Source organism: Channa argus, chromosome 21 (assembly GCF_033026475.1).
Source record: "Channa argus isolate prfri chromosome 21, Channa argus male v1.0, whole genome shotgun sequence".
NCBI classification, from domain to species: Eukaryota; Metazoa; Chordata; class Actinopteri; order Anabantiformes; family Channidae; genus Channa; species Channa argus.
This window is the reverse complement of record NC_090217.1, coordinates 17370569-17390036: the sequence shown is the minus strand read 5'-3', so window position 1 is coordinate 17390036 and position 19468 is coordinate 17370569. Positions and strand designations below refer to the sequence as shown.

At 39.9% G+C, this 19468-nt stretch overlaps 1 protein-coding gene across 1 annotated transcript in view; it reads right to left on the bottom strand.

Annotated features, from left to right (window-relative positions):
• mpped1 (metallophosphoesterase domain containing 1) overlaps positions 1-19468 on the bottom strand; it is an 81911-nt gene that overhangs the window by 7948 nt on the left and 54495 nt on the right. The window contains exons 5-6 of the mRNA XM_067490882.1: positions 7909-8024; positions 2434-2547 (exon numbers count right to left, since the gene is read on the bottom strand). Of these exons, the coding sequence (XP_067346983.1) occupies positions 2434-2547; positions 7909-8024 (230 nt within the window). The remainder of the gene's footprint in view (positions 1-2433; positions 2548-7908; positions 8025-19468) is intronic.

Here is a 19468-nt window from a genome sequence, read left to right as displayed (position 1 = left end):
ACAATGGAAAGTAGACACCTTAATGTTACTCCTGCACAAGTTGATTATCTTGTTGATAATTCTGCAGCCTCACTACAAAAAATACTTGATAGTGTTGCCCCTCTGAAAAAGAAGGCAGTAAACCAGAAGAGGTGATCTCCATGGTATAGTTCACAAACACGCAACTTAAAACAGGCAACACAAAAGTTGGATAGGAAATGGCGTTTGAGAAATTTAGAAGAATTTTTTAGCCAAAAAAACAGTTATAAAAATGTACAAAAAAGCTCTCCGTGATGCCAGAAGAGCATATTATTCATCATTAATAGAAGAAAACAAGAACAACCCCCGGTTTCTTTTCAGCACTGTAGCCAGGCTGACTAAGAGCCATAGTTCTGTTGAGCCTAGTTTTTCCTTAACTCTGAGCAGCAATGACTTCATGACTTTTTTTATTACTTTTTTTTTTTAAATTGTAGCTATTAGAGAAAGAATTCACCAGATACTCCCCCGAAATATTACAATATGTACAGCAGTGCTAGAATCATCAATAAGGCCCAAATCCCTGTTAGACTGCTTTTTACCCATAGATCTCTCTGAGTTAACTTCAATTATTACCTCATCTAAACCAACAACCTGTCTGCTAGATCCTATTCCAACTAGACTGCTCAAGGAAGCTTTACCCTTAATAGATACATTCATATTACATATCATAAATCTATCTTTAGAAACAGGCTATGTACCACAGGCCTATAAAGTAGCTGTAATTAAACCACTAATTAAAAAACCCTGTCTTGACCCAGGTGTTTTAGCCAATTACAGGACCAATATCTGTAAATTTCTAAAATCCTTGAAATCCTTCTGTTAGATCTTAGTGCTATATTTGATACCATCCCAACATTTTATTACAGAGACTGGAACATGGAATTGGGATTAAAGGAACTGCAGTAGGTTGGTTTAAATCTTATCTATCTGATAGATTTCAATTTGTTCATGTTAATGATGAATCCTCCATGCACATAAAGGTTAGCTATGGAGTTCCACAAGGCTCTGTGTTAGGACCAATACTTTTTACTTTATATATGTCTCCTTTAGGCAACATTATTAGAAAACACTCCATAAATTTCCATCGCTATGCTGATAATACTCAGCTATATCTATCTATGGAACCAGATGAAAAAAATCTGTTAATCAAGCTTCAAGCCTACAAGACATAAAGGCCTGGAATATGATGCCCAACCATAACGTTACTCTAGATGACATAAGTCTGGCCTCCAGTATTACTGCAATGAACCTTGGAGTTATTTTTGTCAGGATTTTAACTCACATATAAAACAAATCTCTAAAACAGCCTTCTTCCACATATGGAACATTGCTAAAATTAGGAGCATCCTGCCTCAAAGTGATGCCAGAAAAAAATAGACCATGTATTTGTTACCTCTACGTTGGACTACTGTAATTCCCTACTTTCAGGATGCCCCAGTTACTCCATAAAGAGCCTGCAATTAATCCAAAATGCTGCAGCAAGAATGCTGACTGGAACTAGCAATAGAGATCATATTTCACCTTCATTGGCTTCGCTCCATTGGCTTCCCATTAAATCTAGAATAGAATTTAAAACCCTGCTTCCCACATATAAAGCTCTGAATGGCTCCATCATATATAGAAGACCTCATAGCACCATATCATCCCAGTAGACCACTTCGCTCTCAGAATACAGGCCTACTTGTAGTTCCCTGAATTTCCAAAGGTAGAATGGGAGGCAGAGCCTTTAGCTATCAAGCTCCTCTCCTGTGGAACCAGCTTCCAGTTCAGATTCAGGAAGCAGACACCCTCTCTACTTTTAAGTCTAGGCTTAAAACCTTCCTCTTTGATAAAGCTTATACTTAGTTAGACTAAGAGATGACTTTGTTGTGAATTGCCGCTATATAAATAAAGTTGAAGTGAATTGAATTGTATTGAATTAGAAACATTTTGTTGTTTGTAGTTCGTCACGTTGACACTTTGGACACTTTGACATGTGGCTGGAGCATTATGGGATTGTTGGACAACCGCTCTATCTCCTATACCACAGTCGCTCTTTTTCTATGTTTGAGTTATACACATTTCAACATGATCAGTAATCTGAGCATTCTCCTGTTTAACCCAGAAAGTTGTCTCATGGTACCATTGGATTTTATATTGCAACTAACTATCACCATATTGTCCCCAATAATCACTGTATGTAGAAGTTAGTAAAAACTATTAAAAAAAAAACTTTTCTCCTTCTTTATAAGTGGATTTGATCTCCAAAATGTGTTCTTGTCACAATCTACAGTAAACTGTGTTATTGGTTACTCCCTCTCACATTCTCTTCATTTGGGTCCTTCTCCGTACAAATCGTAACAGTTCTACTGTATATAAAAAAGTAACGTGCAAGAGTACAGTGAATTATGTCCTTATATTGAATTGTGCAAGTACCTTCATGAATGTGTCCAAAGACATGTAATTTGGGCTGGACTCTCCTCTGGACCGTGTTGAGGAGCTCCATGCATCCAACGCGCTGCATCTTCTTCGGGACCCAGTCTAGGAAACCTGCACACATGATATGCAAATGAAAGACACCTCACGTAAATCATGCTGCTTCTTACAGAGCCTGCAAACACAACCGGGCCCCACAATGAGGCAAACTAGGGAAATTAATTCACTGATCTAAATTTGCTAACTGTATATGATAATGAACAGGGACAGCGCTAGAAAGGAAAGGCAGTGACAGAGCACAACAACAATGCGGTAAATTCCTTCAAGAACCATTTTGCATTGAAATTTAGGTCCCAGCCACTCTACTCAGAATGGCTGCTCCCAGCTGACAGGCAGCTGGCTTGGAGCCGAATCCCAGCCGCTTCCCAGCCACTTCCCAGCCAGGTTCCAGCCATTCCTTTTCTCATGTTGCCTCATAACAATGACAAATACAGGCCAACAACAGCTTCCATTTAATGTCAGAGAAAACAGAGAAGAAGGGAGATGGAAGAGGGGAGCTCATGGTACCATTTCCCTTTCTTCTCTTCTTCAGCCCAGAGAAAGAAGAAAGTAAATAAATGCCCACATAATTGAAAATACCTGCAATTCCACAATAGGAAAATAAATTATTACTTTGACCAATTGTTTTTATGTATGGATTACTAGAATAGGATACAAAGCTTTCCTTATCGTTATTTCCCACAGCTCATCCCACAATATATTTTGCTTGCTTTTTCTTTGGCGTTCCATAGATAAGGAAACAATAAAATATGGTATCTCAGTAGGATCCAAAACAATTAAGAAACCTCTTAAAGATATAATGACAATCTGTCCATTAGAGATTAATCTTTAATGTCAGTACAGGCTGCTATAGTGCGATATCTTTGGACCAATACAGTGGACAGAGAGAGGAACCGGTAAAAATTTTACTAGGCACTAATGGTGGTTGTTAAGGTCTGGGTCACACTCGGTTTGGCTCAGTTCAGTTGTAGCTTTATCCTAAAAGTTTGGACAGAGACAAACCAAGAAAATGGGAAAACTGGTGATGGAGACCAAATGTTGTCACCTCATGTTACTTTCATGTGGGCCCCAAAAGGAGACACTTGACCATGATGCAAACACTACAGCAAAGAACCAAGGATGATCTGCATGGATCATTTGATAGGGGAAAGCAGAAACTCGGATGCTCACCAAAGCTCAGCCTTTTCGATCATCTATCCAACTTGAGGCGGCGCTAGTTGTTTTGGAAAAGTTCAGTTTTAGGTGAATTTACATGGGTTAATGTAGATGTAGTTCAGGTCCAAGTTTGTGAGCACTAACATGTCCACAGTGGCATGTGAGAAGTAGATGTTATCATATTGTAATTGCCAAACAGGGCGTTAAAAATCACACAGAGGCAGAGTTAATGGACCCTCTCACACTCAATACAAACATAAAAACGTTCACGTTCTAAGCTGGTATGTGCTGGTAAAGTGATACAGTCTCTTCTTCTTTGTCCTCTGAGTGTATGGACCTGTAAAAACACACTTTTAGTATCAGTTTAGGAAGAAAATGTCTTAAACTTTAAGTGGATTCCTTACAAGCCTTGGGGACGGTGGAATTAAAGTGAGAAGTTACGAGGCTTTTTGTGTCTCTGGGTATTTTGCTCTTAATGTGCCACTTGTTTCACAGCAGCTGCTGCTTTGGGCACTACGCCTGTTTTCCTCTTTTTGTCTCACATTCTGCCTTTCTCTCTCTGTTCACTTCTTCCTCGCAGCCAGATAAAGAGGCCATATTTTTCCTCTCTAGCTGCCGATCTGCCGCTTTATCACGCCTCATAAAAGACAGGCGCTTTTGCCGCAGTGCGAAACGTCGCACTCTCTTTTCCTTCACCCTGTCGTCAATCGTTCATTTTCCTTCCTTTTTTAAAAACACTTTAAAAGCGTGTGTCTCGCTTGCTTCGGGCATTTTAGAGAATCTACTTTATCATCCACACTTTCCTTCTCCTTCTTTCTCTCTCTCTTATGGCACTGCCTCCAGTCTTGCTGAGAGTCTGTGTGTGTGTGTGTGTGTGTGTGTGTTTGTGCGTGTGTGTGAGTGGTGTGCGTGTGTCTCATGCATTAGTAGCCTGCTGTAGCTGCTCCATATGCCGGTGGCTTATGAGCAGATAGCTGGAGACACTTGGCTAAGCTGAATGGAAAATAAACGTCCATGTTCGCAGCCGAGACGTAGACACAGAAATCAATCACACACACTCGTCTGAACACCACAGCTGCAGCAGGAGATGAGGTGTGAAAGTGTGTGTATATGTGCATATGTGTGTACGGCTCTGTCTGCTTGCGTGTGTGTGTGTGTGTGTGTGTTTGTGTGTGTGTGTGTGTGAGAGAGAGAGAGACGGAGAAGCGTGTACAGGATGTCAGTCAGTGATGTTGGGCTGTAGTGTGTGTGTGTGTGTGAAAGAGAGAGAGACAGAGAGAGAAAACACACATGCGGAAGCCGAGAACTGATCACTAAGAAGGCTAATAATCTGTGTTTTGACTTGACCATGTGAGTCACTGCTTTGATTACAGTCCTGTAAATATGTAGACACCCGTCTGTTGTCATGTACTGTATGTGTGTGACTTTATAAATTGCATCCTAATATGAACACAAAAACAACCACAAAAAATCCCATATTTACAGAGGTGTGGACCCACGTCACATGACCTAAACCTGACTCAGGTAACTTCACTATCGTGCAGAAGGACATTATATCCTCAGGATAAAGTTAAATCCACTTCTCATATATCTGACAACAAATGTATTTTGGAATCAGCCTGACAACAGCTGTTGCACTAGCAGGAAGGAAATCAGTGTTTGGCAACAGACTCCAGCACATTATCACTATGAACGGTGGCATTTTATTCAAGCTAAATCCTTTTTTATAAAGAGTAGTTTTTTAATACTGTTTGTGGTCAGGAATGAGACATGAGTAAGTTCACTTGATTTAGATGCAATCAAGCTGTTGAAAGGCCTGTTATCTGTTCTTATCAGCCCATATGAAAGGCCTGCTAGGCCCTTGCTCTACCTGCCAGTAAGTGCATTAGGTGGTTCTAATATTCCATTTGTTGTCATGGTTACTTACTACTATTAATGTGGAGCTAAACCCCAACCTCCTACTTTTTTTTGTACGTCAAATTAACACAAGAATTGATGTTAATAAACCTACTTGTAAGTAGTAAGTGGCCTACTGAACCATAACTATGAGCATGAAACCACTTGATAGCTGACAAATCAGTTGGTTAGATCATATTTAAAGTTACTTTTCAGAGAAGCAAGTGCAAACTTGGGACAAGGTCCAGCCGTCCATCTCCCTACCCGTAGAACAGGTCTGTAAGTCCCTTTACAATAAATGAGAATGCTTTCAAATGTACAAATTCAGCAGAAACAGTTGCTCTTCTCTGACTGGTTAGAAGGGAGAGACTTACTCCTGAATTGTTCCACTGAATTTTTTTTTTTATTTTTTTGTGTAGTGCTGCCAGTGCTGTTTATTGAGTTTGGGGGACCCGAGGCTTCAAAAACATCTCTTTATAGTCACATACTTTACAGAAAACAGTGAATCAGTGAAGTTTTCAGAATAGCTTCACTTTCTTCCACTTTGTTATGTTGCGGCCCGATACTACAATCGTTCAAATTCAGGATTTTTTCTCATTATTCCACATACGACAACGTGAAAACACAATTTTAGAAATGTCTGTAAATGTATAAAAAAAAAATTATGTATACAGACCCTTTCCTTAGTACTTTGTTAAAGTGAGGAGGGTCTAAAACGTTTCTAAATGCAATATATTTGCAGTGTGCACTGTATATTTAAAAAAATGTTGGACACAGTTCAACAGTTTTAATTAGGAATCAATAAAACTGTCTAATGTGTCCTTAACAATATCTGGGTTTTAATTCAGCAGTAATATACCAAAAAAGACCCTCATTCTCAATAACTGATTAAAAAAATAAATAAAATAAACAATTTAAAAGCAACTATCAGCTGTTACTTTACAACAACATTTTAAGGATGTAGGTTGCTTGATGACTTGTATAGATTCACTTGGGAGTTAAAGGAGTTGAGACTTGCAAAATAATGACTGAATAAAGTAGTTTTTCTGACTCAATGTACTTTAAACTGAATAAGAAATAAGTATTAAATATCCCATCCCCAAAAAACTAAATGCCTGAAGGTGTGGAAAGGAAAATTAAAGTAAAAAATTAAAAATCCACCGTGGTTTTATTTATGTATCTTAGGGTGAAGGGTATATTTTTTGGAAGGACTCATTTATGCAGTTCTGCTAAAAATATTACAAATCTGCGTATGTGCTTGTATGTTATTAAATTGTGAATTGGTACTGTTGTGGTATGTATATGCGTGAGTATTGTATGTGTGTACAATTTGCCATATGTGTGTATTTATGTGAGGGTGTGTGTGCGAATTCAAAGTATTTAGGTTTACTTTGAAATTGCTTGGTTACATTTCTAAACACATAATTTTTCGAAACTCTTCGCACAGTCAGCTCAACACCCGTTGTCATAACATGACATAATTTCCTTGATGCTTTAAGTCTTTTAGTAAAACACTAGTTTACTCCCCATCCCAAGAGGGTGTCACCTTTCTCTTTCCAACTTGTCTATTCCTGAGACCCACAGAGGAATTCTGCTCCTCATGGAGGTGGCAGGAACTGCAGGATGTCTGGACGTATCTGCAGTGGGCTTTCAGGATGGATCAGGATGATCTCTTCCAAGGTGGACAGAGAAAAGGGCAGAAAGTGTGATGGGCGATGTGGTGGAAAACCTGCGGCCAGATGCAGACTAACATGATTTCTACATACGTGTACTGTAATTGCATTGAGTGAATTTCATTAGTTTTATTTTGTAAACCTTAAAGTCAGCGGCTTAAGCCTGTTAAAGCATGTTGCAGCATTTGTGCTTCACTGCTGTAACACAAATTGTGTTACTGCAGATGTTCCTGCTGTGAATTACAGCTGAGCTTTTAAACCTACAGGTTGCTGTTGTCTTCAGGTCAGTGCATATGCAACCGAGACTTGATCTGGAAATGCGGATTAAGAGTGTTAGTTGATTTATAGTGACATGTGTTGAGCTGCACGCTGGGAAAAAGAAGTATGTGAAGAGTTTGGAAAAAAGTGAACTCAGTACGGACATTACATTGCAAAAACTGTAACTGCTGTGGATGCATGACATGCAAGTTTATTCCTACAGCCATGTTTGTTATGATCAGCTTGAGAGAGGCCATATCCAATTCTCACTCCTTTATTGGTCTGTTTGAGGATTAAGACTGGATTTTAGAGTTTATGGTATAATTAAGTTAGGGTTATGCTAGGACATGTTGCTGAGATTGTTAAGGTACATGATTGGTGTATGATTTATGTTAGTTCTGTGTTCTGTGCTGTGCTGTAATGTGGATCTTACCCAGTGGGGGGCAGTGTGTGACCAGGATGTCTGTGCTGTCTGGGATCTGATTCCACTTGTCCAGCAGAGCCTGACCCCGAGGCAGGTTGAAGCCCCAACCATAGTACCATGGCTGCCTGCAGACACACACGCATAAATAAAGACAGATGTTTTGGTTAATACACACAGGTCACCACTCAAATCACGCTCATTGAAATGAGGGAACATCTCCCTTTCTACTCCCTTTCTAGATGTGTAACAGTAATGTCACTCAGAGACAGTTTGGTGCAATTCCTTAGTTAAAGCTAAAGCACAAATGCAATGTCAGAATTAGGACAATAAAATGTTTGTGAACAGTGATAGTTACAATATGACATGTCGTGTACACTTAAATCAAATGGATCACAGCAAAACAAGATAAAAAGAACAGCCTTACACTAACACTCTATGCATCAAGTGTTTCTGTTAAAGCAAATACAAAGCAGATCTTTTTAGAGATGACACACATTACTGATCCTTTCTTGCCAGGAGTTAACTGGAAATGTCCCCACACATGTACTTGTACATTTCTCTATGCAGTTTTCTTATTCGTTTACTGTAGTGTCTGCACATGTGGTTAAATGTAGGGACAACACTGCTTGCTCCTGATTGGACACAACAAGCATCAATCAAGATTAGCATCAGTATAAAGCAGTAAACCCTTGCAAGCAGTTATGGGTTTAAAGTTCGTTAGATAAAATAGCACTCATTGGAACACACACACCTCTAGAAGGGGTTAGAATAACAGCTTTTAGCATGATTTGGTCACATGACTGCTGTTGGTGTGCTTTCTGAAATGTTATTGTGTTTTCTGAAATTTATTTTATTCTTTTTTTGTTGCATTTTGTTTTTCTAATGTTGTGTTTTGCACTTTTGTGACCATTATGGGTTTGACCCTTGGGATGAGAAGCTTCCAGAGGGACTATTCCAGGGGGGACAATTATAAAGAGCATCATCTCAAATAGATGCCAGTGAGGAAGGATGAGTTAGCAGGAAGTTACATTAAACATCTCTGATCACAGTCGGCCCTGTAACACTTTACAACAGGCAGAAACAAGCAATGAGAGTGGAGGAAGCCTTGACGGTTGGGGCTCTTGTCCCTTTACTTTGATAGCGGACGCCTTGGCCATGAGTTGAGTGACGGAAAAGAAATTAACATGTCACTTACAATCTGTACCCTGATCCATCTTTCTCTTCAACATACACAGTGTGTGTGTGTGTGTGTGTGTGTGTGTAACCGCATCCGTCGACATCTGCCACTGCGCAACCGTATTTTTTTCAAACTGCCGAGTGCAGTCACTTGAAACGCCAACTTTATCGCCATGGCCGCTGCCCGACGTGTCTGCTCAGCGAAACATCAGATGAGGATTTTTTTAGAACAATTTCCGCTGTGTGTGTGTGATGTGCTTTGGGACTTTAGAGACAGAGACACACAAAGACAGATACAGGGGAGAATACAAGCCCCATGCGCTCTCCTCCTTCTTTCTTTCTAACTCCAAAGCTAAAAGTGATGACCCTGAGGTCACTGGTGCGTGGAGGGGTGGTAAACATGTGGCCATGCATCATGAGAAATCACATCCTGTTTCAAATGCAGCACATGCTATTAAAATTTCCTCACTTCCTGAATATCGGAGATTAAACATTTCTGACGAATGATCTGACGCTTTCCATGAACACAATTTCAATCATTTACACAGTGAATATTAAAACATTTAGACTGGCCTTGGCATAATTAATAGGGGCTGTGGGATGTAATATTCATGTTCATCTTAACATGGACGGCTCAGTTAAAATGCAATGAGCTCAGCGGTGCGATTGATGCTCCCGATTCTCTCAGTGTGAATGGAGGCGATGGAGAGCGAGCAAAGGACAGATGGTGAGGAGCTTTCCTCTCGATCTGTGGTTTATCGTAACAGAGGAGAAGTTAAGCAAAGAGAAAGATTCATGAGGATGGAGAGAACAAGTGCTTGGATGAATGGATGGATAGAGTAGTTCAAGTAAACTTAAAGGACGATACTGTGCCATTTTTAAAATATGTTTGGAATCAGACTGATTTTGTTTCAGTTCATTTTTGGTGCATGTATGGGGTTTTTTTTAGATGGCATCCAGATTTTACTAATATTTATGGTATGATGAAACCTGTTTATCCATATTCCTGTCTAAATGATTTAATGGTATCCAGAAGTTTAATGTGTGTTCAGATTTGATTCCTGTTTGTTGAACTATTGGTCATTGTTTCATAATGTATAGTTCATCATTTTATTTAATGAGTAGCTACTATGCCAAACCTTGTTTCCAAAAAATGTGGGGTCTCGTGTAAAATGTAATGCAAACAAAAATGCAATGATTTACAAGTTACTCAAAACCTAAACCTTTGACTGTAATAGTACAAGGACAACATATCAGTTGTTTAAACTGATAAATGGGATTAGTTTTTCTAAGCATGTAAACACACTTTTAGTCATTTCTTGTTTGATTCTTTTATTTACAAACTAACTACTGTGACGATCAATGTATTGTGGTGCATTCACTGACTCCAAAAACCTTTGAATAAGAGTCTGGCCACAGTCAAAAAACCGTAGTGTCTGTATGAAATCCAAAAGAAGTTGTCAAAAGTAATTATGTGATTATTCAAATTTAATTGTTGCATTTTAGTTTTTGTCGGACCTAAACACACACACACACACACACACACACACACACACACACACACACACACACACACACTGCTGGAGGGTGATCTTGAAACTGCCTCTGTCTTATTAAAAATGATTGAAAACACCATCTACATCTACAATTATTGGGTTAAATGCATCCGAAGCACTGTTACAGTCTTTCAATACACAAACAGGATCAGTACGCCTTAAAGTTCCTGTAACAACTTCAGAAAACTTACTTTCTTAAATTGAAGCTTTTCAGTGACATAGGAGAAAAAGAAAAGAATATCATTACCTCAAGTTTGTTATCCAGCGTCCCTAAAGACTGACGGTCTAGTCTATCATTTTGTCAACCAAGGATTAGTTTGCTTTATAAAGAATCCCAGCTTGTTTTAATTTCGTGCTAATAATCATTCTCTAAGACGTGTCACTTTCTCATTTTGCAGCAAGCCTCTTCTCAGTGTCCACCATGCCAAGAAAACGTCTCCAAGTGGACTATACTGTATGTGTCTACATCACGGTTGCTAAAAAGAGATAATCTCCTGCGAAGACTTGACTGTAGCTTCCCTCTATGAGAGAACCACTCCCGTGTTTGCTGAGCAAACCTGGGACTAACTGGATGTAATTCCTCGGATAATAACCCTGCTCCACAATTGTAATGTTTTTATCAGGTAAGGGATTACAATGGTACAAGTGATTTGTGTTAACTGAGAGGAGGAGAACTGGGTGAAGCGTGCGGCGTATTAAAGATTGTGTTAATGTGGCAGGCTGGTATTTGTTATTGCTTTTAAAAAAGGAGAAAACAGATGTTTGTGTTAGAGCGCTCAATCCCTAGGCACATCTACAGGATGCACACTGGGAGAAAAACAACCATTACTCTCGTATGACACACAAACATTTACACACACATCCTCTGAGTTACTGCTTTGCCTGTCAGGAACAAGAGGAAAGCTCCAACCTACCATTTAATGTATAATGCATCGAAGGTTTTAACACAAGCAGGACACAATGCTTCGTTTTTGAGCTCGCATTTATTAGTGTGTGTGTGTGTGTGTGTGTGTTTGTGCGTGTAACTAATGAAGGCCCACTGATATCACTGGAATCAGTTCATGAATCATTGAAGGCCTCCGCTGAGGGCGGTGTGCACCCATGCCTCTCCCGTATTCTTAGGCCCAGCAGGGAAGAGAGCAAGGGCCAGAGTTTGGAGTCAGATCAGAAGGAAGCAGCACTGGGTGTTTCATCCCTCCACCAGTTTTCTGCCACACCAAGTGCAGCAGGGTTGTCCAGACGTCCCTCGCTTTAGTCACATCCTCCAACTCCTCTTAGGGAATCAGAAGGCATCCCTCCAGCATGTTCTGGGTCGGCCCCAGGTCCTCCACCCAAAACTCCTAATGGGAGGCACCCAGGAGACCCCTGATCAGATGTCTGAACTGCCTCACTTGAAGGTCTAAACTCCAAACCGTATCTCTCTGCTTACATAGGTGTTTTATCACCAACTGGATTGTGATTATTTTGGCCACATGCTGGCACTGCAGCCAGATGTATGAAAGGCAAAATGTTTGCAATATTTACAAGTGTACACATTCAGAAGACATTGGTCAAAATTATCATTTGTTTGGAGTTTTCATTTTTTTGTCTGGCCACCGGGTATTACAGTGTCAAGTCATTTCTAATTTTTACCTCTGGTTTTGGTCTCCACACAATAATAAAATTGGTTAAACAAAAAAGTCATAACTTTCCATTTTTTATACTGTTAGTTTAACCTCTTTAGTTTATATAAAATGATGGATTGATGCAGCTTTAGGTTAACAACAATCCAACAGTTTGTGCTCAGCTAATGTCACGCTATTATAGTTTTTACGAACAAAACAAAGACTTTGTATTTTGGCTTCGATTAAAAGGGCTTTAAGATCTGTCAATGGCCAGTATAAAGAGGAGGCATGATTACAGCAGGTACGACCTCTTTCAGTGTTCATAAGGCACGTGAGTGTGGTTTTAAGACAGAGCTGTAAAATGACTATAGGCTGCAAAAACTTAAAGCCTGCATGTTCTATGTATTTTCCAACAGTCCAAAAATCCCACGAATCCCACAATACTGTGGGGGTATATGAGCCTGATATAGCACTATTGTTGTCCAAAAATGATTAAAAATACATCAGAAAGCCACACTGTTGCACTGGGTGCCATGTTCATTCATTACCACAAACATACTCACACTGTAGTTTATTTTACTCAGTCCCACACACCCCATCCTGCCGCCACAAGTACTCGCTAGAGACCAAGTGTGGATTCATCTGAAAATAGTCTCCAACAAATGCACTATTTATGCCTATTTGCTAAAAACTACAGTGAGCTGTTGTTAATTACTGTGACTACTTTATAAAAGTAAACCAAAAAGTTATTTGGTCAGTCAGAATCAGAGGAGGCACATAGATGCAGAGACAGAGTGTTTAGGAAGCTGGAATTCACAGTAATGGTTTCATAGGATCTGTTCACAATAATAAAGAAAAGCATCAGAAACCAGCCTTATCTTTCAATTGTGTTTTGAACGTAAACATGTTTAAATTCCCCAGGATTTTATAAAAATCAGAAACAAAAATGGGATGGATTCGCAACACTATCCAGACTTAGGACAAAGCGAATAATATAGTAAATACATGTATAAATCAGTAAGAAGAGCTCATTCGTGAGAGGATGAAAGGGAGGATGTGCGGAAAAGGAAATGAGAATTAAAGAGGATTACTTTAACAAGACCCATCTTAATGTGTAACACAGACCTCGTACTGATTACAATATGCTCCGATGCAGTGGAAACAGCCAACCATGATCACCTCTGCTAGATTTAATTAACTACTCACGACTTAACGACCCTAATAACAGCCAGGGAGGCAGGTTGGTGGAGTGGAGCACGGTGGGATGCACACACACACACACACACACACACACACACACACACAAAAGGATGGTCCTTTTGTGGAGCACTAGCTAAGGTGCATATTTGCAAATGTATTTCAATTTCTCTTTTTTCGTCTCTTCTTTTGTTTTCCTTTTTAAACTTCCTCTGCTACATTTCTATCTTTTTACATCCTGGGACAGAGTTGACATCCTCACAAACACTTTATAATACTCCTTAGGGCAAATGGTTTAATTAAAAGTGTGAGAAGGACTCCCCCCACTCTGGCAGAGGTTGCCTGGAAAGCCTCTGCTAAATCTCCTGGCAGGTGTGAGAGCCTGCAAAACAGCCACTGAAGACTCGGCTATTTGTTCCTGAAGCTCAGCCTCAGGTCTGTTCTCCTGTGCTGCTTCTTCTGCAGTGCCAATGGAAAGCACTGGGGTAATGATGGATGATTCGCAGCTAGCTTGGGTGACTATAAGTTGACCTGAAACCTAAGTTCAAATTGGGAGCAAGTGTACAGAGAATCATTATAACCTGACTACCACAACTTTGTAGATTTAAATATATATTTATTGGACACTGAACTCCAGGTTGCTCCCGGTGGGTCAGGTGAGCACCTTGCATGGCAGCCGCTGCCATCAGTGTGTGAATTGGTGGGAATCAACATTGTAAAGCGCTTTGGATAAAAGTGTTATATAAGTGGTCATTTACCATTTTTCAGGGGTGATGCCAGAGGGGTGGCCAAGGGGGGCACAGTACCCCAAAAATGGCATAAACTAAGGTACAGGTTTGTTCTTGTCTTCTAACAGTAAATTATTGTTTTGACTTAAGCACAAGGGACATTTATCAAATCTGAGAATGAAATATATTGTCATTATAATTAATATAAGAAATGTATAAATAGCTTTGCAATTAAATTCAAGGCATATTTATATTTCTTGTCAGACTACAATTTTATAATATTTGAATGGGCATAAGAATAATTGTCACCTCCCCACATTTGTTTATTCCATGTTTGTGACATCAGAGTTAGTTATTTACTGCTATTATTTTATATCAGAATGCATTAAGTTGCTTATTGTATATCTCCAATGGTAAATAAACTAATATAATATAATAAATATATAATTATATACACATTTATGGTTGAAGTACTCAGATCATCAGTTCAAAAACTATGTAACATGTTAAATATTTTTGATGCAGAATGGTTCTTTTTACATCACCGAAAATTACATACAATTGAATTATTGTTATCTGTTTTGTGCTCATCACTTTAATGTTCCGCTGGTAACAATGGAGCTTATTTTAATGACCTTCCACAATATTTTGATGGTCTTATGTTTTTTATCTAGTGAATTTCACACCTGCATTTAACAAAGTTTGATGATTATGCTGTATTTTGTTACATGAGTCAGATTATGAAAACTAATTAGTAACTGCTACTACTGTCAACAAATAAATGCAGTGATGTGACAGAAAAGGCAAATCAAAATCAATCATGAAAACACAAGACCAGATTGAAAAAGTCCCTCTTCTCATCTAGACATTCAACAGTGGTTTTCACAGCCATGACACGTGAAAGGTCAGGCTCCAGCAGCCCTAGTTCCCATCCCGCCGCAGCCTCTTCACTCCCACACAATAGGATTAGTGGCGCTTGTTCGCCAAATTTGATGGTTGTAACTCAATAGACAGTGGTGCCACGTGGATGCAGGCAGGCCTTTGCGTAGAGGCAAAAATTTGCACGTGTGCTTTTGCTACTTACACAGTCTGTGGTGTTACATGGCAGGCATGTGAGAGTTTGACTGGGCCGGCCCACTCAGCACAGCAGGGTGCCAAGTTAGAGAGACACAGACAGAGAACAAGTTGTTTTAGATGTTGCAAAGAGACAGTTCTTCTATTTAATTATTTATCGTGACTCAAAACCACTGCAGACGCACACTTTTCAACTCCCCGCTCTAATACAGATTTTGATGTTTAATTTTGAACTAGCATGCCGAGCCATGCCGTCACAGTGGGCTGCTCTGCACAGCAGGAATACAGAGAGAGAAAGAAATTCAATTACCAATGCTAAAGAGACTTCAAATGTGTGTAAATATAAACAGAATAAGCAGCATTGTTACAGGTGAAGGTTTGTTGGTGGAGTTGAAGAAGGAAAGACGAATGTAGGGTGACTCTGACAATAAGGAGGATTAAATCTGTGACAGAGAGTTAGCCTGCAGGGCCCTCCTCCCTGTCACTGTGTGTGTGTGAGTGTGTGTGTGTGTGTGTGTGTGTGTGTGCACAAAATTCCTCAGCTGATGAAGGTCATGGAATCGGATTGAAAGCTGCAGAACTGCTAATAAACTGACCTTTCTTTGACACAATTGAGGTCATTCCAAAGGTGCTCGTGACCAGGTGAAAATGTTAAGTGAAAGGAAATGTGAAGAGACATTTAGCATTATCACAGGTGCAACAAACCTCTAAGGCTTTCACTGCTAGTACACAACAAAACAAACTGCTTTGGGTACAATAAAGAAACAAATGCTCCAATTCGTAGAAATACGGTAATAATTCAGTCTAGTAACATTTGTTCACAAAGTTTAAGATTTGTAACATAGAGGAAAAGTTAAAGTGGAAACATCTTTTTAGATCAATGTGTAAAAGAATCAGTATTTCATTCATCAGATCAAATTCATCATTTTGAAAAAAGCTTATTTGGAATTTATCAAAAAAAGTAAAATTCACCTTTTTAACCTTTATGACAATAAAGTGTGTGAAACCCAATCAACCCTCTTCAGCTTGTCCCCTCAGGGGTCGGCACAGCGAAATGCATTCTGTAGGTTGATTTGGCGTTAACTTTTTTTGCTCCAACCCTCCTTATATCCTGGGTTTTAGGAAGAGTAAAATACTGAGGTATAAGCATTTAATGTAATTTAGAAATGGGGAACAAACTGGGGTCTCAACAATTAACTAGGTAAGAACAGTGTTATTACGGCAGATAATAAGATCAGTGCCACAACTGTAGAAATATAATGTCCTTCAAAGAATGAAAGTTCTCTAAAGCAGTTACTGCAGACATTTGCAACTTTGTCAAAACAATGACCTGCAAATAAACAAAGATTCTTTTATTTTTAAGCCAGTGAGCTGGTGATAAGAAGAGAAGAGCAGTGTTGGATTTGTGGTGCACTGCTCCTTTAATCTGCCCTTCCTATGGCCTTACTTCTATCTGTGTGGCGGTGATTGTCTTCACCCCAGCACTGCAGATTGGAGACATGTTGGCCCTCAGCATGACTTATGTAACTCGCAGCAGGTCCCAGGACAGTGCACACACACACACAGACACACAGACATACGCACACATGTAAACTCACGTACACACTTGCTCATTGATAGTGGGTATTGCTAGCTTATAGTACTTCTTAACTTCTGTGTGTGTACATGTGTGTACAAATTGTCTATTTGTTCGTACCAATTTTAGTCGCGCACCATTGTTGTGAAGATGTTACAGCTATTTGGAGAAATGTTTAATGGCGTAATTGCAGGTGAGTGGTTAGAGCAGCGGGGTCTCAGCAGAACATGGCAGAAGGATTAGAGCATTGCCAGAGCTCTGATCTACACACAATGTTAAACTAGACCCAGTCTTCTCTCCATTGATACACTAGCAACACGCACACATGCACGCACACACACACAAACACACACATACACAGCAGTGGGCCCAGTTGGGTTTAGTTTGCTTGTGTGTGTCCAAGCATCCTGTGAATCCTGGACAAGGACACTATGGCATCACAGAGCCCATCTGTGGGACAGAGAGTGGGGACATCTGTCCATTTGACACACACACACAGACACACACACACACACACACACAAACTCCCTCTCTCTTTCTCTCTCTTACACACAGACAAGAACAAACAAGCTTCAAGAAACAGTGAGAAGGCAGAGAAACACTACACAGGAGTGTTTCCCTGTTCTTTCAGTGTGTGTGTTTGTGTGTGCACATAGAAAAGAGATGCTCGGTGTGTATGCCAGTCGCTAGCCTCTTTACTAGCCTATCGACTCACAGCTGTCCACATGCACAGCTTTTATATGTGTCAGCACCATTACACATCCACACACGTGTTGTAGTACAGCAGTTTATTACCAGACGGCAGACACTGTATACTCTATCTCAGCCACACTCTCGCATGCCTTTTACAACCTTCAGTTTAAGGCTGTAAGTGCTGATTCTTCCCATTATCAATTCATGTTTTTATCCGGGTTTCGCACCTAGAGAAGGTAAAAGGACAGGTACATGCAGGTGTTCTATAAATAACAGGAAGTTGGTTTGTGGTTTGGCAGATGTGATATCTCACAACTTCCTTGAAGGAGTTTCTTCAAAATTGACAAACGTCCACTAGGACTCAATGAAGCACTGTGACCTCACGTGTGTTATGTTCTCATACACAGTATAATAAGAACACCCAGAGGAAATTACATCTGGAACAAGTGATTAGAACTAATTAGAATACAAGTCTGGACAGACAAGGATAAAAACTACAACTAGGCTGATTGATGGAGACTGTCAAATGGTAACTTGATTATGTTTTGCTTCTGGCCAGTGTTCACCAGTGTATCACAGGGCCACACAGAGAGACATACACTAACACACAACCATTCACACGTATGGTCCATTTTAGATTCACCAATTAACCTATGATGCATGTTTTTGGACCTGTGGTAGGAAACTGGAGTACCTGGAGGAAACTCACGCAAGCACGGGGAGAACCTGCAAGCTCCACATATAAGGGCCACTGCTGACCAGAGCGCAAACCCGCAACCCTCTAGTTGTGAGGTGGCAGCGCCAACCACTCCACTCCTGTGCTGCCCCACTGAGTGAAAATTAAACAACCTAATTCATTTTTACATCTGCCCAGGTCACATACGCTTAATATCTATGTAAATGTAATAATATCTGCCTAAAAAAATAGGGCTGATGGTAATCACCAGGCGAGATTTAAAATTATGATAGAAATCATTCACTATGACTCACCGATGTTTTTTTTTTTACTGGTACAGCTGGTAAAGGGAGGGGGTTGGGTTTATGTTAAGTTATGTGACAAATCAGGCAAATCAGGCTAAAAGGTGAGCAGAACAACTATAGGTTTATCATGTATTTATAGCAATAAGAGATTAGACACACAGCTGACATTACCATTTAACATTCATATTCATATTTCTTATTTCATGTTATTATTCAAATTTCTGGTCTTAATAAACTACTTTTAATGGCTTTGTGCCTATAATGTTTGCATTAGTTGTCCATCTGAGGCTCTGTCTTGCTGGATGTAGGTTACAGATGTAGGTGCGCTGGTTAGGAGCTGGACCAGCATTGGTTTAAAAGAGAGGCAGACAGAGGAGGAGAGGAGAAACTGCATCAGAGGAACCACAACTAAAACTTCACATCGCTTCTCTCCCATCAGTGCACTCTTTGAGTGCATATAAAATGCTGAGAATCAGTCCCAATCCTACTCTAAGTCACCCACACTGTTGAGCCTTGTACGAGCGAGAAAATGGGTCATCATACAGAACCTGCTTTAAAGGCATCAAAAAAAGACGTTTGTGGGAATTTGTGTTAACAGATTAGTATTAGGCTCGAGCAAAGTGGTGGTGCATCAACTTCCAATGTACTTGACATCACGCAAACACATTGCTCACACAAATCTGTGAAAATAATCATTAACATGTCGTACCTGAAACAGGTACACTTGCAAAAGTAGCACTGAAACATCCAGATGTTCAGACAAATCCTTTCAAACCTTAGCCCGGCTAGGGTTAAGGTATATGTTACCTATATGTTACCTCTGCCTACTCTAAAGCTGCACGTCATAGCGGATTTCGTTTGGTTTTCCTGTCTCTCCTCAAACTTGTCTTCCATCCATTATCTTTAACTACTTATCCTGTTCAGGGTCACAGGGGACTGGAGCTTATCCCAGCTGTCATTGGGCAAGAGACAGGATCCAGCCTG